Source organism: Elephantulus edwardii, unplaced genomic scaffold (genome assembly GCF_000299155.1).
Source record: "Elephantulus edwardii isolate Elephantulus edwardi_28Jun2011 unplaced genomic scaffold, EleEdw1.0 scaffold00130, whole genome shotgun sequence".
Classification (NCBI taxonomy): domain Eukaryota; kingdom Metazoa; phylum Chordata; class Mammalia; order Macroscelidea; family Macroscelididae; genus Elephantulus; species Elephantulus edwardii.
The window spans coordinates 1,598,751-1,618,472 of NW_006399880.1; the positions used below are offsets into that span (position 1 = coordinate 1,598,751).

General features: G+C 42.1%; 1 protein-coding gene across 1 annotated transcript in view; it reads right to left on the reverse strand.

Moving 5' to 3' along the window:
* The window catches only part of SLC36A1 (solute carrier family 36 (proton/amino acid symporter), member 1), a 56,935-nt gene extending 40,291 nt beyond the window's left edge, over positions 1–16,644 (reverse strand). Inside the window, exons 1-4 of the mRNA XM_006893741.1 lie at positions 16,502–16,644; positions 5,270–5,360; positions 3,822–3,910; positions 2,964–3,059 (exon numbers count right to left, since the gene is read on the reverse strand). Coding sequence (XP_006893803.1) covers positions 2,964–3,059; positions 3,822–3,910; positions 5,270–5,360; positions 16,502–16,644 — 419 coding nt within the window. The remainder of the gene's footprint in view (positions 1–2,963; positions 3,060–3,821; positions 3,911–5,269; positions 5,361–16,501) is intronic.
* Between the last annotated feature and the right edge of the window lie 3,078 nt (positions 16,645–19,722).

The following is a 19,722-nucleotide window of genomic DNA, read 5'->3' on the forward strand; positions in this document are numbered from 1 at the left end:
ACTTCCAGTGGAATGAGTATCTATAACAGCGCTTTTCCCCAAGTCACTAGAGAACTTCCCACCAGGTAAAAAGGATAAACAAGTCCTGGTAATGAAGAAACTACTCCAGGTGCCACCAGTCTGGAGCTTGTGGATAAAAGTAAAGGAGACACTTTGTGTGGTTTCCAAAGGCCCCTTCTTGGCTTCTTGTCTGGAATGTTTATGAGCCTGGAGAGTCCCAAGTCAGAAAAGAGACAAGCAACACCACCAGGACCACTTCCCAGCCCCTGACCTCCTCCCTACTCACCTGTCCACCTGCCCCATCTCCCCCACTTTACTAAAGCCACAGGGAGCCCTCTGTGGAAGAGAACGAGAAGTGGAACCTTTCACTGTGTCTAGAACTTTGATTGACACAAAGTCTACTCTCACATAAGTACAAAAATACCAAAACAGACTGCTGACTGAAGCACTGTTATGACAGCTGGTAACAACCTAAAGGGTTATCAAAAGGAAAATTACTAAATTATCGACCATTCCAAAAATGGGACATTACATAGCAGTTACACAGAAGAGAGTAAATCTGTATGTGCTGATGGAAAAGAATGTTTAGGGCACTTAAGAGGGGACAATAAGCTTTCAAACAGTATACAGGGTATGGTCAATTTGTCTAAGAAAGAATTAATAAACTGGTTCATTGCTCTGGGTCACTACGAGTCATAGTTGACTCAACAGCACCTAACAACAACATAGTTTCTTTATGTAAATAAAACTCCAAAAGGATATACATGCTACTATGACTGGTATTTACTGTATGCCCTTCTATCTTATTTGTCAGTGAGACTGGCTCAGGATAGAGTAGGGTTCAGAATTATTGTACATAAGGTGGCTCGATAGCATAGAACAACATCTTATTTGATTTAATTTTTATTTTTAGTACCATGATTACATTTGATTAAAGGGTGGACAAAAGGGAAGAAAAAAGGGAGGGGGAAAAAATGTAAACGGAGAAAGGAGGAGAAGGGAGAAGAAAGGAGGGGAGATGGGTCAATTCATCAAATCATCCGGCTTAAGGTGGTCACTGGCAGCCTGGGTTTTCTCAGTCACAGAATGTAATTTTGCCAAAACCACCATATAACTCATCAGGATGAAGCCAAGTATGTGTAAAGGCAAAAGTATTCTACATGAACACAAAAAAGAACTTCTTTGGAAAACATAGTTTTAATACGGTTCAATCATTTTAAGAAAAAAAAGGATTCAGTTCTTGATAATTTCTACACCAAAATATACCAGATAACTAATTGCTAATGAATCAGAACCAACTCATAGCTGACTCTCCAGTGAATTTTTCAGAGACTATAAATAACAGTGAGGAGGCTGCCTATCTTTTTCCCAGGGAGCAGGAGGTGGATTTGAAGTGCCTACCTTTGGGCTGACAGCACAACTCCATATGTACTAGTCAACAGAGCTCCCTAAAATATACTAGAGAGAGAGAAAAGATTGAAACCATCAGCAGCCTCATCTTACTTGGATCCACAATTAACTCCCTTAGAGCCAGCAGTCAGGAAATAATGAGATGCATTGCACTGGGAAAATCTGCAGTTAGGGACCTCTCCAAATTATTGAGGAGTAGTGATGTCAGTTTGAGGACTAAGGTATGTCTGATTCAGGCCATAATCTTTCTGATGACTTGCTATGCAACTGAGAGCTGGACAGTGAATAAGGATGACAGAAGAATTGAAGCCTTTGAGCTGTGGTGTTGAAGAAGAGCACTGATACCCCATGGACGGCCAAAAGAATAAACATGTCCTGGAGAGGGTGCAGCCAGAGTGCTTTCTGGAGGCAAGAATGATGAGGCTTCACATCATATACTCTGGGAATGTTGTTAGGAGAGGCTATTCTTGGAGAAGGACATGATGCTAGAAAGCGTGGAGGGTCGGCGAAGGAGAGGAAGACCCTCGACCAAGTGGATTGATGCAGTAACTGCTGCAATGGGCTCTTGTGTGTCAGAGAATGTGAGAATGGTACAGAATAGAATAGGGTTCATTTCTTTTATTCATAGGGTCTATCTTTTGTTCATAGGCACCTAACAACACAATAACTATATCTATATCTATATATACATATATATATACATATATATATATAAAAAGAGAGAGAGAGAATACCTCCCTAGTATTTTCATCTCTATTTAGCTATTAAGTGAGGGACTGGGGGATTGGGAAAAAATAATAGTACACTAAATTTTAAAAATTAGTACATTGTGGGGAAAAAACCCAATATACTAATTTCTCAAATAGGAAGAAAAAGTAGAATATTTTCCTCCAGACATGGAAAAATGTCCACAAACTCCCCACCTCATGAAATGTCACTAAACCATCTCTCTATCTCATAGATGTTCATCTCCACTCCTTCTCGAAGCGTTTTCTTCTCCGGCCTAGAGCTCCACACTTGGGTTTCTCATCTGGCATAGTCAGGCAGGCTAACTGGAAAGTTGTTCTGCTGTGAGAATCCAAGAGGTATCTCTGTCTCATGCTCCTTCCTGTTGGTGTATAACACGGCTGGTGTCTCATATTGTTCTCCAGCTCCTAATTAGCTTTATGTCATTTGCAGGACCCCAGGAAACAGGGTCTACCACTGTCTCTCAGGAAATCCACCCTTCCCTAAACATGGAATTGTTTAGTGATCTTTATACAAATGGGCTTAAACATATTTGTTGAAATAATGAATGGAACAGAATCACTGGTTAGAGACTGTCAGAGTTGGGACGACCCTTAGAGATCCTACAGGCTAGGTCTCTCATTGTTATTGATGAGGAAATGTAGATCCAGAGAACAGAAAGTTCACACAGCTTACCACTAGCAGAGCTGATCTAGCAAGTAAATCCACTGACCCAAACAATATATCCACTGTTATGAATACTGTCTCCCATTTATTACCTTCCTGTCTGAGGAGGACAAGTCAAAAAGGCAGAGGAGGCTGGTTACCTTCCCCAGTGAGCGTGATTCCGGAGCCAGGAGCTGGGGCTAGTTTCCAATCCATACATCACCGCCTCCCCATAGTTCACAAAGGGTTTGTTCAGTCTGAGAGAAGGGCAGGGAGAGAGGAAGGGCAAAGCATGTGGGTTAATTATTTTAAAAATAGATAATAACTAGTAAAACATGTATGGAGACCCAAGGGGGGAAGAGTTGGGAGCAGAGAGGTGAGGATGGGCAGGGGTGAAACCACAGGGTTGTACAATTTGATGGGTGGAGGGAGAGCATAAAGGGAATAGGAAGGATCTTGTGGGGACCTGAAAAGACAAGGTAGTGATGGAAAAGATCTAATGGCAATTGATTTTATAAAACATAATGCATGGAAATTATTGTATAAAACACAATGTGAATGAAGAAAATTGTGAAACCTTATGTATATGAACTTTGTAAGCAAACCAATATAAAATTTTAAAAAAATAGTATGTGGGTTAGACAATGGCAATGACAGACTAGGTCAGTCCCATCCATCGCCCTGGAGATAACACTGAGTCCAACATCCAATGCTTTCCATGATCAGAAGTGTGAAAACAACAGGAAAGTTACTTTCATTATAATTAACAACCATCTAGGAGAACCATCTCAATGAGGTTAAGTATGGCAAGGCACGTAAAATTAGAATACGGTCCCTATCTTCTGGACTTTGTCAGATACCAACTCAAAGAAGATAAAAATAAGCAGAGAATGGCAGATCTGCGATAATCAGCAGACATCTTCAACTACTGTGCAGATTTCAAGAGTGAGCCGCATACAAGGTCACTTTCAGCTTGGGGACCGAACCTGGAAGAATAAATTTTCATTCACAGAACTCACCTGTGGCAGAAGTGGTGAGCACATTTCACCAGGATACCCATGCAGTGCACGGCCACGATGCCTATCACCAGCAGGCTGAGGGGACCCATCTGGCAACAGGCAATTTCAGAAAAGTAGGGGAGACACAAGCAAATGGAATTTGTAAGCCGAGAGAGACTGAATTTGCAAATGACTAAAATGCTACTAAGACATCTTCTTGAGGCAGAATTTCTAATACATCATTGTTACTGTTACTACAAAACCTCATCAAACTCAGTATCTTTGAGTTGGAACCAATTCATAACTGAACCAGCAGGTTTACAAGACCGTAAATCTCAAGGGAAAAGATCGTCCATTTTCTCCCATGGATCAGCTGGTGGATTTGATTGTTAGAGAGGTGACATCTTCGGCTTAGCTGTGCAACTCCCTACTACCTATGTCACCAGGGTAGGTGCTGAAAAGGCAATTCTGACTCAGCGTGATCTTGTAGGAGAGACTGCCTCACAGGGATTCCAAGGCTATAATGAAGTAGATCTTTCTCCCACAGAGCAGCTAGTAGATTTGAACTCCTAACCTTTCAGCTGGCAGTCAATTACTTAACAACCGTATCGCAAAAGCTCTATTTAGCATAGCATTAAAAAGTGAAGCATGATTATGGACATTAGCTCTGTGAAACAGAGCACTATGTGAATCAGCATGCCTCAAGTTGGTTCTGAAACTGTGTGCTAACTGGCAGAATGACAGGCTTTTAGGTCTTCAGGAAAAGGAACAAGTTGTGGGGCGTGGAAAGGAATGGAAGCATTATCTTTAGAAAAACGACAGATCAACAAATACAGAGCTTTGCTAAGGACTGTCTGTTTCTCTGAGCTATTTCCCAATCTAAGAAGATCCAGAATGGCTCTGGACTGGCAGTATTACTGGGAGTGAATCGTAAAAAGAAGATTCTCAGAGCTGGCCATTTAGGGATGGGGCCTAGAAAGACCATATAGAGAGCAGACAGGCTTCTGTTACTAAAACATCACTCACTACAGCTGTTGAGTCAGAACCCACAGCTCACTCTTTAGCAGGTTTTCAGAGGCTGTAAATCCTGTGGGAGAAGACTGCCCATCTTTCTCCCATGAGGAGCTTGGTGGATTCAAGCTGTCTGCCTATAGGTTGGCAGCATAGCTCCTTACCGACTAGGCACTAGAGCACCTTATTGAAACTGTAGTTAATATAACAGCATTGATGGAAACTGCTAGAGTCATCATCTATTTTGTTCACTGACAGATATTCTAACCATCTGGAAAAGAGTCAGGCATACAGGAGGCCCTCAATAAATGAATGGCTGGATTTTTCTCAGCTGCAATATAACAAAATGTTTCCCATTTTAAAATGTTTTCAATGAAATACATTCAAACAAAACAAAACAATAAAAACCTTTCCTAAAAGGTGTCATCACACTTCTCTCCACTGACGTGGGCACTTACCAAGATGCCTGCATTTTTCACAGCCAGAGGCAGCCCCAGGAGTCCGGTGCCAATGTTGCCTTTTAACAGGTGGATCAAGGTCTGGAGCCATCTGAAGTGGAAAGAGGATGTTAGATAATGTTGTTGTTGTTGTTGTTTAATGCCGTTGAGTCGTAGACGACTCATAGCGACCCTATGAACGAACAGCCTGAGCACTGTTCATATATAGTTTCCGGAGGCAAGCCATTTTGGAAGTGGATGCCACTCCTGCTTCCAGGCTTGATTTAGTCGGGAAGCTCCAGCCAACACTGTCCACCATGGGTGCCCATTACCACGACTGGCACATCACTGTCACAGGCTTCAGCATCATAGCAACCACAACTTACCTCTGTACAGCAACGCACAGACCAGTGTTATACCACCTAGAAGAATGTTTGACCCTCACTCCAGGGACAGAGCAAACCTGCACGTCAAACACATTCCCAGAAAAGCAGTCCACTCCAAAAGCTTGCCACGATTCCTTCACTCCCACCACCATGCTCCTGCCTTCTGGCAAGGAGAGCTTCCCACGAGCCTGTGAAGGCACCAGTCATACCAGGAACAACATGGCCCCTTCCTTCCCAGCTTCCTTCGGCTTAAGGCCGCCTCCTGGTTCAAACCCTAGGCCCAGGCTGGCTAGCCTCACTCCAGGGACAGAGCAAACCTGCACGTCAAACACATTCCCGGAAAGGCAGTCCACTCCAAAAGCTTGCCACGATTCCTGCACTCCCACCACCACGCTCCTGCCTTCTGGCAAGGAGAGCTTCCCACGAGCAGCATTTATTAATCGTTTAGCATTGTGCTAAGTATTTTAATATATATAACCTCATTTCTTTTTTCCCAATAACTCATTAGGATTTATATAGAGTTCAATTTATTATGTCTGAGGAAGCTTGTGGCCATGCACCTACAAAATTGCCAAGTCAGAGCTAAAGTCCAGGAATTCTTACTCCAGAGCCCACTTAAAAACCATTCTGTAAGTCCTCTTAAAAACTCTGCTTCCTAGAACATGGAAACAGCCCAAATGTCCAACCACAACTGAATGGATTGAGAAATTATGGTACATTCACATGATGGAATACTATGTAGCACTTCAGAGCAATGATTTTGAAAATCATTACCTAACTTGGGAGGGACTGGAGACCATTATGCTAAGGGAACTAGTTCAGTTCCATAAGGACAAATACTGTATAAGACCATTATTGTAGAAATAGAAAGACAACTAGTAAAACGTATATGAGGCTCTAAGTTGGGGAGAGTGGGAGCAAAATAGTGAGGATGGGGGGTATCATAGCGTCGCACAAGTTGATGGGTGAAGGGAGGGGTAGGTAAAGGAAATGAAAAGATCTGGTGTGAAAAAGAATATATTTGAACTTTGTCATTAAATGAGCATAAAACAAAAACTTTCTTTAAAAAATATAAAACAAACAACAAAAAGCTCTGCTCCCTGTGGCATCTCTAAGAATCCCTTCATTCTTGGAAGATTAGACTAGAGGGACAGTGGGGTTCACACAGACACTCTATCCTTTCCTAGCGTATCTGGACTAGGCTCTAAACACAAAACTAATCACAGTAAAGACTCACATCCAAACTGAATAGAAGATAATAAGCTAATGATGATGGCCCAATCTGGTGTGAGAGAATAACAGGGGAAATCAAACACCAGGCCCCCACGCCCTGTAACACAAAGTTGTATGCAAAGTGAACACCGCTGAAGTCACACAGTACCAGAAGTCCCCAAGGAAACTTTATTATATTTTTTAAAAAACCAAAGCAAACCAAATGCCGTATAGTCCTTGGCTCAGAGAAACCCTCTAGAGACGATCATCTCCAGGAACCTTGAGAGCAGATTTTTCTTGCACCTGCTGTGCTCACCAAGCTGCAACTGTGAAGCCTCAAACTGCTCCCTGAAAAGACTAGAGTTAGTCAAAGATCAAAAGATTTTTTTTAACCCTGGAAATAGTAGGATGAAATAGAAGGAGAAAGACTCCTGAAAGTAATCCCCTTTGCAGAAAAGTTGCTGGGCCTTTTTATAGACTCTGTGCCCACCTCCATGTTTTCATTCAACAAATATCCTCTCCCATGCATAAAATGCCGTGCTAGCTGCAGTGATAAACTTGAGTATGAATCAGATCTGGATCTCTAGAAATTAACGTCACACAAGGAAAACAGGACAAGAACATTAAGAACCACATAAGGTAGAAAGATTAAGAGAAACCTGGTTACAGTGCCTAGGAGGAAGGGAAGCAGGAGGGGCTGCAGGGCAGAAACTGGTTAACGAGAGACCAGAGACCATTAAGCAGGAATGCAAAGAAAACATTCTAGACAAAGGCAGACTTGGTGACAAAAACCTAGAGAGAAACATGGGGCATAAATAAGAAGAGGATTTGACTTAGTGGCCACTTAGGTGGACAAGGGGTTCCTATTTTTTCCTGCTGGGACACGAACACATCAAAAACTGACAGAAGAGGAGTGGACTCATCTGCATTTTCACTCCTCTGTTACCCCAGGAGGATATGAAATGGGTAACACACTCTGCCTTCAATCACTCAACACTTTGGCCCTGGCTATGTCCACTTTCACACATCTCTTCAAATCTGGAATTCAGCAGATAAGGAAAGTCAGTTAATATGTGTTACCCACACAGGAGGCCTCTAAAGAAAGCCCAGTAGCTCCTCTGAAAAGGAACTTTATTTTCCGTGATCTTTCTCCTTTTACTTCAGGGAAGAAAATCTTTTGATCTTTGACTATCCCCAATCTTTTCAGCAAAGATCAAGTTGGACACTTTGAGCCTAGATAAAAAGAAGCTGAATGCTCTCCTTGCCTATCTAGAAGAAATAGCATAAAGGACACTGACGGAGAAACATTCATTATCAATAGTCACAGCCAAGTGATAATGGGCAAGATTTTCCAATATCTATGCTGGCAAATGTTTAATCTACAGAAGGGCAAAGGTAAACATTGTGCCAAACCCACCTGCCAACCAAGGGCCTACCAAAATGCCTCTGAGCTGGGTTTTATGGAGGACCGGATTCCCTGAGTACTGGTTCTGTCCCTAAATCTATCTGACAAATCCCTTCCCCTCGCTGGACCTTGTAAAGTAAGGAGACTGGACTAAGAAAAGATAATCTCCTGGTCCCTTCAATGTGAAACACAAGGATCCTAAGTGATGGGCCCAAATGATTTTTTCAATTGATTGTGTTGTTGTCATTAGGTGCCATCGAGTCACTTGTGACTAAAGCTTTGAACCCTGTTCTAAACTGAGACAACTTCATTGTCTCTAAAACACCTAGCCCCATTACCCCAGCCAGGAAGTCAATCCCTCTCATCCAGGGTCTTCCTATCCTGTGATTTTCCTCCATGCTCTCAAGCATGATGTCCCTCACTAAGAACTGGTCCCTTCTTGCAACATGTCCAAAGTATATCAGACGGAGCTTCAGAATCCTCACCTCCAAGGAGCAGTCTGGTTTCATCCTGTTTGTTCTCCTAGCAGCCCATGGTATACATTCAATACTCTTCTCCAGAACCACACTCAAAAACATCAATCCCTAGTCATTGTCCAACTTTCTGATGCATAGGAAGTAATTGTGAAGACCATGCTCTGGAACAGGCACACTTTAGTCTCCAATCTGATATCATTACTCTTCAGTACTACGGCGAGGTCCCTGATAGCAGATTTCCCTAGTGCAATCCATTCTTTTGATTTCCTGGCTGCCGGTACCAAGAGTGTTGATTGTGGAACCAAGTAAGCTCAAATTGTTAACAATCTCAATCTCTTCACCATCGATCATAATGCTGCCAATCGGCCCGGAGGTGAGAATCTTTGTTTTCTTGATGTTGAGCTTCAATGCATATTGAAGGCTGCAGTCCTTAACTTTCTGTAGCAAGTGCCTCAGGTCCTCCTCAGTTCTAGCAAGCAAGGTTGTATCATCTACATAATGCAGATTATTGATAAATCTTCTTCCAATCTTGATGCCACATTCCTCCTCGTAAAGCCCAGCCTCCTAGATGATCTGTTCCACATATAGATTGAAAAAGTATGGAGATACAATGCAAACATGTTGTACATCTTTCATGATTTTGGACCATACAGCATTTCCTTGCTCTGTTCTGATGACTCCTCATACCAATGTCAAAACACTCAAAACTCAAAAACATCACTGTTGAATTGAAATTGACTTATAGCTGACCCTCCAGAAGGTTTTTAGAGGTTGTAAATCACATGAGAGATTGCCTATCTTTCTCCTATGGAGCAGCTGCTGGATTCTAATGACCTGCCTTTGGGTTGGGAGTGCAACTCCTTACATAACAGGTACTAGGAATATTAAAAAACCCCATATGTCCCAAGTTGAAAATATCCAGTCAGAGCTCCAAGTCTCAGGGGAGTTCTTTTCCTTATGATGAGACTACAATATGACCTATGGTTATCTTGTACCACAACTTAAAGGGCAAGATAGTCCCTCAAAATAAAGTATATTCTTTAAATGAACCAAAACCCAAACTCATTGCTGTTGAGTCAATTCTGACCTATAACAACTGCACAGAACATATTAGGAATGCCACATAGGGAAGGCATACAATCCCTGTACCAAAAATAATTAGCTGACATAGAACAATTTCAGGAATGAATAAGAAAAAATAGTAATAAAGAAGTAATTCAAGCTGCACTGAAGGCATTGGCAAAAAAATAAGGTCTTAGGAATTGATGGAATATCAAATGACATGTTCCAACAAATGGATGAAGGCCTAGACATGCTTACTAGGCTCTACCAAGAAATCTAGAAGACAGCTGCCTGATTGGAAGAGTTAATTTATTCTCATTCCCCCAAAAAGTGATCCAACAGAATGTGGAAATTTAAAAAAAAGTATCATTAATATCACAAGCAAGCAAAATCTTGCTGACGATTACTTTAAAAATCTAGAACAGTTTGTCAAAAGAGAACTGTAAGAAATTCAGAAGGATCTTAGTTGAAAGAGAGTATCAGAAGGATGCCTGTGTTTTATTGGCTATGCAAAGGCATTTAGCTGTGTGGATCACAACAACTTACAGCTAATGTTGAGATGAAAAAGAATCCCAGAATATTGAATTGTGTGAAATCTATATGTAGACCAAGAGGCTGTTGTGCAAACAGAGTAAAGGAACACTGAATGGTTTAAAACTCAAGAAAGTGTACATTAGAGCTGCATCCTTTCTCCATACCTATTCAACTGTATTCCTAGAAAATCAGTCAAGAAGCTGGACTTTATGATGAAGAATGTGTCATCAGGATCAGAGGGAGACTCGTCAACAAGTTGTATTATGCAGATGATACAACCATGCTTATCGAAAGAGAGCAAGACTTAAAACATTTGCTGCAGAAAATCAAAGACTACAGCCTTCAATATGGATTACATCTCAACATCAAGAAAACAAACATCCTTACCACTGGGCCAACAGGTAATATGATAGATGGAGTAAATATTGAAGGTGTCAATGTTTTCACCTTTCTTGGATTCACAATCAACAGCACTGGCACCAGTAGTCAAGAAATAGAAAGATATGTTGCACTGGGAAAATCTGCTGTCAAGGTCATCTCCAAAGTGCTAACGAGCAATTATGTCTGTTTAAGAACTAAGGTGCATCTATGGTCTTTTAAAATACATGGTGCATCTGCAAGTTGGGCAATGAATAAAGATAACAGAAAAATCAATGTCTTTTGAGTTGTGATGCTGGAGAATAGTACTGAATATAGCATGAACTGTCCAAAGAACAAACAAATATATCTTGAAGAAAGTACAGCAAGGGTGATCCTTGGAGGCAAGGATGGTAAAGCTTTGTCTCACCGACTTTGGACATGTTGTTAGGAAGATCCAGTCTTTGGAAAAAGACATCATGCTTAGAAAGGTGGAGGGTCAGTGGAAGAGAAAATAACCTTCAGCAGAAGGACTGACACAAGGACTGTAACAATGGGCTCAAGCATATGAGAGATGGTGAGGATGGCACAGGATGCAGAGAGGCTCAGCGCCATTGTTTACAGGGTTGTTATGAGTCTAAGTAGACTTGAAGGCACATAACAATATAATCTTCATGAGAAGAGACACATCTTTCTCTCATATAGTAGCTGATGGGTTGCTAATATTTCAGTTAGCAGCTAAGAGCTTGGCCACTATGATACCAGGGTTCCTTAGAATAAAGTATAGCCTAGAAAATGTCCAAATTCCAAACACAGATCCAAGGGAGGTATCTCTTGGTCTGCTCTTTTTCCAACAGTGGAAAAACATAAAAAAACCCCAAAAAACAAAAACACCCCAAATCTGTTGCTGCCAAGTCCACTCTAAATTACAAGGACCCATGCATTACAAAATAGGTCTGTTATGTAGGCTTTCCTTGGTAGGAAGTGCTAGTGGCTTAGTGGTAAGAAGTTGTGCTGCCAACTGAAACGTATGCAGTTCAAATCAACCAGCTGCTCTATGGGAGAAAGATATGCAATCTCCCTCTGTATGATTTACCACCTTTGAAAACCTGCTAGAGGATGAAAAGGGGTCATTTCAGACTTGACAGCACATAAACAACAATATTTTTAAATGGAGCTCTGAAAAAAAAAAACAAAAACGACAATAACCAAAAACAGAGCTCTTGTAATTTACTGGGTAAAGAGGTACACTGCCAACCCAAAGGTGGTGGTTGTTGTTATGTGCCGTCGAGTCGCTTGCGACTCATAGCGACCCTATGTACAACAGCCCTAAACTCTGCTCTATCCTGTGCCAATCGCACTGTTTCTGACACTCCCATCCCTATTATCCCAGTCACTAAATCAATCCCCCTTTATAGAGGGCCTTCCCCTCCTGCGCTGTCCCTCCACCCTCCTAAGCATGATGTCCTTCTCCAAGGACCAGTCTCTTCTTACAACATGTCCAAAGTATGTTAGACGGAGCTTCAGAATCCCTGCCTCCAAGGAGCCACCTGGTTTAACCCTTTCCAGGATGAATCTGTTTGTTTTCCTAGCAGTCCATGATACTCTCAATACTCTTCTCCAGCACCACAGCTCAAAGGTATCAATTCTCCTTCTATCATCCTTAGTCATTGGCCAACTCTCTGATGCATAACAAGTGATTGCAAAGACCATGGCCTGTATCAGATGCACCTTAGTCTCCAGAGAGACACCATTGCTCTTCAGTACTTTGGAGAGGTACCTAACAGCAGATTTTCCCATGGCAATACACCTTTTAATTTCCTGGCTATTGGTGCCAGAAGTGTTGACTGTGGAGCCGAGCAAACTAAAGCTTTGAACAATCTCAATCAGCTCTAATCCACCAACTTCTACACAGGAGAAAGAGGGGCAATCTCCTCTGGGTGATTTTACAGCCTCTGAAAATCTACCAGAGGGTCAGTTATGAATCAGTTTCAACTGATAACAACAATTTATAAAAGCAGATCATTAAGCCTTTATTCCATCATACCTGAGCAAAATCCTGCTAAAGATCATAAAAAAATGATTGAAACAGTACTGTCACAGAGGACTACCAGAAATACAGGCTGGATTTAGACGAGGCTTTTGCACAAAGGGACATCATCATCAATGTCAGATGGATCTTGCCTGAAAGCAGAGTGAACCAGAGGAATGTCTATCCGTGTTTCACTGACTATGCAAAGGCACTTGACTGTGTGGATCACAACAAATTGTGACTAACATGAGAAGAATGAGGATCCCAGAACACTTGATCGTGCTTATGTGAAACCTATACTTGGATTAGGAAACACTATGTAGAACAGAGCAAGGAAACACTGCATGGTTCAAAATCAGGAAAGGAGTGAATCAGGGATGTGTTCTGTCTCCATATTTTTTCAATTTATACATGGAACAGATAATTAGAGGCTGGACATTATAAGGAGCGATGTGGTGGCAGGATTGAAGGAAGACTCCAATCAACAACCTGCATTATGCAGATGACACAATCTTGCTTGCTCAAACTGAGAAGGGCCTGAAGCATTTGCTGCAGAAGGTCAAGAATAGTAGTCTTCAATATGGATTGGAGCTCAATATCAAGAAAACAAAGATTCTCACCACTGGGCTGATTGGCAGCACCATGTTAGATGGAGGAGAAACTGAGATTGTGAACAATTTCAGCTTGCTTGGTTCCACAATCAACACTCTTAGCACCAGCAGTCAGGAAATCAAAAGATGAATTGTGTAAGGGAAATCTGCTGTTAAGGACTTCTCCAGAGTGCTAAAGAGCAATGATGTCAGTCTAAAGACTAAAGTGCATCTGATCCAGACCTTGGTCTTCACAATTACTTCTTATGCATCAGGGAGATAGACAATGACCGAAGATGACAAAAGAAATGATGCCTTTCAGTTGTGGTGCTGCAGAAGGGTATTGAACGTATTACAGATTGCCAAGAGAACAAATGTCTGTCCCGGAGAGGGTGAAATCAAGTTGCTACTTGGAGACAAAATTTTTTAAAAATAATGTTTTTAATAATTTTTATATTTATTTAGTTTGACTATGTTGTTTTTCAAAAAAGATCTTTCCCATTTCCTTCACCTCACCCACCCATCAAATTGTGCAATCCAATGATTAACACCCTCTCCCACCCCCACATCCTCACCCCTCTATTTCCACCCTCCTCCCTGCCTTAGAACCTCATACGTGTTCTACAATAATGGTTTTATATGGTATTTGTCCTTGTGGGACTGAGTTAGTTCATTCAGCATAACACTCTCCAGTCCCTCCCAAGTAGTAATTTACAAATGATTGCTCTTACATGCTGTGGAGTATTCTATTGTATGAATGTATCACAACTGGAGACAAGGATTTTGAAGCTCCACCTTATATACGTTAGGCATGCTGTAAGGAGGGACCAGTCCTTGAAAAAGGAAATCATGCTTGGAAGGGTGGAAGGACAGATCAGGAGAAGAAGACCCCAGATGAGATGGACTGACACAGTAACTGGGTATTGGGGGTAGGTGAACCAGAAACAGTGAGACTGGCTCAGGCTAGGACAGGTTTTGGAGCTACTGTGCATAGGGTTGCTATGAGTTGTCGTCGATGTGACAGCACATAACGACAAGCCTTTCTTCCGGAGTGCCATTGTTCTGTTGTTCCAGTGACACTGCAGAAAAAGGACTTGACAATCTGCTTCTATAAAGATGCTGTTGTTGTTGTTGTTATGTATCATCAAACTGGAACTGACTCATAGCTGGCCCTCGAGCAGGTATTCAGAGGCAGTAAATCACACAAGAGGAGACTGCCCGTCTTTTTCCTGTGGAGTAGCTGGTGGATTCTAACTGTAAACCTCTGAGTTGGTAGCACATCTCCCACCACTAAGCCACCAGAGCTGAGCTCCCTTCTTATGCAGTTCTATCCTGTAACACCACGGAGCGCCAGGAGTCAAAATTGACCTGATAATTAGTCAAGTTTTGCTCTGCTTATCTATCTCTGTAATGTGAAAAACAAAATTCAGAATAGCTACAGGTACACCTCAGCTTCCTGAAATTGCTAGCTGGTCTGTTTTGAGATTCAGAGAGGTTTCTTTTAAAATAGGAATTTCAGACCCAAATTTTGCTTCAACAACTGATGCCTGAGAGAGGAAAAAAAGGGGCGGGGGGGAACAAAACAGGTAAAGGAAATATTGAGGAGTATTTCACAATGAGTGTGACCTTTTCAGGGAGGTTATGATTGTTGCTGGCCAGATGTGTCTGAAACATCTGCCTACAGGTGATAAGCGTGCAGAAAGGAGGGAGCACTGCCCTCACTGCAGCCAGCTGGGCTCTCGGCAGTCTGTACAACCACAGAAAAAGGCAAGATAGTGTACATTTTCTCGATTAAGGATGTTGGGGGGAAAAGCAATGCCTTTGAGTTGTAATGCTAGAGAAGAGTATTGAACATGCCATGGACTGCCAAGAGAACAAACAGTTCTGTCCTGGAGATGGTAAAGCCAGGTTGTTCCTTGGAAACAGGATTTTGAAACTCTGTCTCACATAGTTTGGACATGTTGTCAGGAGGGACCAGTCTTTAGAGTAGGACATCGAACAGGTATCAGGTCAGCAAAGGAGAGGAAGACCCTGGATGAGATCTATTGACATAATAACTGGGAAAATGGGGGTAAGTGTGTTGGTGACAGTGAGACCGGCTCAGTATAGAGCAGGGTTCAGACTTACTGTACATAGTGTCACTGAGTCACAGTTGACTCAATGGCACATAACATCAACAAAAGCATGACACATGAGACATCAACTATACAGACTGAATCTTTGTAAGCAGAAACTAACTAGTCGTAGAAAAAAGTAGCAACTGTGACCTCGTCCATCCCACTCACAAGAAGAGTCTGAGCCAGAGGGAGATTGAGTCTTAGGTCTCACGTGCCCTGATGCAGTCAGAGTGGGCAAATGAGTCAGATATAAAGGGTCCCACAATAAGGCAAATCCAACCCACAGGAATGTAGAAAAGTTGACAGTTAGTTTGAGGAAGGAACAAAAGGACTGCAAAAGATGAGCTGCTAGGATCCAGAAATTATTTCTGGTGTCTGCTGAGGATGGGGGCATCCAGGAAACTCACTTCCAATGCAAAGGACAGACAAGGCATAGCAGAGGCTCACAGTGGAGTTCTCAATTTTTAATTCCATTTGATGCCCAGAGGGTCAGCCTCAGCCTGGAAGACTCTAGGAATTAAGTTTGCAGGGATAAGATAAAGAAAGAAAAGCAGACCACCTCAAGTTCTTCCTCTTACCCCTTAAGCCTTTAGACATATGAAGAGGTAAAGAAAAGTCCTCCTTATGGGAGAAAAGCATATCTACTCTAGGGGGAGAACTATATTCTTTCCCCTCAAGTCTGTAGACTTGAAGTATTTGTTTGGCAACAGGGACACAAGTGTGGGGCAGACTTTTCAAAGGAGACTTCCAATTAAGAAGCCTGGTCTTGTAAGTACTAGAATATGGCTCTAAATTAAGAGACTGATCTCTCCAGAAGTTTTCCTTAACTCACAACCAGTCTTGTGGGACCAAGACAACTTAATGAACAGAAAATAAGAAATGGACAAGAGAGTGGCAGGTAACGAGCTGAAATAAATCTTATCGCTGTCACTCACCCAGTCTCCCCAGATCTCATTCCATCTGTACAATGTGGAGTTGATCAAACCAGAGAGCAAAAAATAATTCCAAGAGAGAATGCACTTTTGACACAGAGTTTAAGGTCAGGGGTCCCCCTAAGATAGTAGAAGGGAAAATTGACTTACGTTGTGCCGTTGCTATCCCCAAAACGTTGGTAGGCACCTGGGGAGGAGAAGTTGCTCAGGCCTTCAGACGGGCTCTCCTCCGGGCTCACGTCTGTGGAGCTGTAGTCGTGGTAGTCTTCATTCCGAAGCCGTTGCGTGGACATGGTAGCTGGGGGGACATGGTCAGTGTTAGGGCCTCCACCGGCTGGAGCCGTTAGCTCCAAATCTGGGCTGGGCGCTAGGGCTGGAGTAGCCATTGTCACAGTAGCTCCCGTGACAGAAGCACTATGGATTAACAATAGTGAGAGTGCCTGATACCTAGGGCAGGGAGGCAGGTGCAAAGTACACAAGGGCGGGCTGAGCTCACTGGCTTCTGCCTCCCAACCTTCCCACTAAGTCCAAGCTCATAAATGCTCTCAGATACAGCACACCTGGACAGAGTGTGTTGAGGAACTGCATGCAAGGGGCGGAGGAAGATAGTCAGATGTTTCTAGAAAGCCCTCCCTACTACTTAGGTTAGGGTTAACAATTCTGTTGAATTCTTTTCTTGGACCTTAGACTATGGTTATATTTTACAGATAGTCACTTTCTCAAAAGCAAGCTCTCAGAAAACAGAGCCTGAATATGTCTCACTGTGTCATCTTTCCTCCTTGAGTTAACCAGAGATCCTAGAATTAAAAAAAATCCCCAAGTACAACCCTGAGTCAAGAATAGGTTTAAGGTACTGAACACTAATGGTCAAAGACCAGATGAGTTGTGGGATAACAGCAAAGATGTTATTCATAAAGAGAGCAAAAGGTCATTAAAAAAACTAAGAAGTAAGGAAAGATCAAAGTGAATGTCAGAAGAGACTCTGAAAATTGCACTAGAGCTTTGAGAAGCCAAAGCAAAGGGAAGAGATGACATAGTAAAAGAGATGAACAGAAGATTTCAAAGGGCAGTGAAAGAAGACAAAGCAAAGTTTTATAATGGAATGTGCAGAGAATAAGAGAATAAAAAAGGACGATCTCAGTTGGCATTTCTCAAGTTGAAAGAACTGAAAAGCAAGTTCAAGCCTCAAGTTGCTACACTGAGAGAAGCAGCAGGAAACATCTTGAATGATCAAGTAAACCTCAAAAGATGATGGAAGTGATACATGGAGCCACTGTACAAAAAGGAATTGGTCAACACTGAAAAATTTCAGGAAGTGGCATATGATAAAGAGTGGTGAGGGAAGAAGTTCAAACTACACTAAAGGCATTGGCAAAAACAAGGCCTCCAGAATATATAGGATACCAAATGACATGTTTAAATAACAGATGCAGCTCTGGACATGCTTACCAGTCTATGTCAGAATATTTGGAAGACCTAGCCAGCCAAATGGAAGAGGTTCATATGTGTTCTACTGATCTATATTTGATACATTCCCAAGAAAGGTGATTCAATAAAATGTGGAAACTATTATCACATGCAAGCAAAATATTGTTAAAGAACATCCCCAAAGGGCTAGAACAATACATTAACAGTTACTTAACAGGTAACAGAAGTTCTGGCTGGGTTTAGAAGAGGTCATGGCATTAAGTATATCACTGTTGATGTCAGATAGATCCTGGCTGAAAGTAGATAATACTAGAAGAATATCTATTTGTGTTTTATTGACTATGTGAAGGCAATTGATTGTGTGGATCATAACAAACTATGGCTAACATTGAGAAGAATGGGAATTCCAGAATACTTAATTACACTATATGAAAGCTGTATTTTAACCAAGAAGCTGTTGTCCAAACACAACAAAGGAATACTGTATGGTTTAAAATCAAGAAAGGTTTGCTCAGGACTATATCCTTTCTCCATGTCTATTCAATCTAGATGATGAGCAAATCATCAGAGAACCTGTGACTTTATGAAGAGAAGACTGAAAGAAGACTCATCAACAACCTTCGTCATGCAGATGACACAACCGTGCTTGCTGAAAGTGAGGGGAACCCAAAAGAGTAGCTGCAAAGGACCAAGGATTGCAGCTTTCAATATGGATTACATCTCAACATCAAGAAAACAAAAATCCTCACCATTGGGTCAATAGGCAACATCATGATAGATGGAGAAAAGACTAACATTACCAACCATTTACTCTTGCTTAGGTCCACAATCAACACCCATGGCACCAACAGTCAGGAGATCAGGAGATATATAGTATTGGGAAAATGTGCTCTACCTAGCCTTCTCTAAAGTTCTGAAGAGCAATGATGTCAGTTTAAGATTAAGGTGTGCCTCCTTCAAGTCATAGTCTTTCTAATCATCCGTTACGCATCTGAGAGCTGGACAATGAATAAGGATGATAAGAAGAGTTGATGCCTTTGAGCCGTGGTGTTGGAGAAGAGTGCTGAAGATCCATGGATTGCCAAAAGAACAAATAGGTATGTCTTGGTAAAGTGAAATCATAGTGCTTCTTGGATGCCACGATGGCAAAGCTACATCTCACACACTTTGGGCATGCTGCTAGGAGAGGCTATTCCTTGGAGAGAGACATCATGCTTGGAAAGGTGGGGGGATAGTGAAAGAGAGGAAGACCCTCAATGAGATGGACTGTCACGGTGTCTGTCACAGTGGATTCAAGTGTGTCAGGGAAGATAACGACGGCACAGGATAAGCCAGGGTTCAGATCTGTTGTTTATGGCACAACTATGAGATGTATTTGACTGGTATTTGACTCACGGCATTCAGCAATAACAACCTCTGGATGATACAATTCTACTCGGTAAGACCACCAGGTCCTAGAACTACCATGACCTTCTCCTTCTCCTTCTCTCTATTATGATCCCAGGTCTCTTCTATACCTTCTGAAGCCAGCAATGACTCGAATGCCTGAACACTAGAAATCTCTTTCTACCACCCTAAGTATTGAGACAGGGCAGCAGACAGCAGCTTAGAAAAGAACAGGAGGGTGGGCTGTGCTCCCCTAACCCTTGCCTCAGCACCTCTCCCCGCTCTCTTTCCTCTCACCTTTACTGACAGGCTCCTATTTTAAACATGGTGAAAGAAGTGACCCTTCTCACTCTGTCCTGAGGATGAGATGGTGACAATGGTGCCCCCTGGGTGGGCTTCTTTCAATAACACTATCACAGAAATGAGGAAACAATGATGTCCCTAAAGTAGACACCAAAAGTTCATTTGAAGAGTCAGGTAGATCCTCAAAGCAGGCTAGAGTTCCAGAAATCTGTGCTAGAAAAGTCCTTAGAGGTCACTTTATAGACCCCATCATA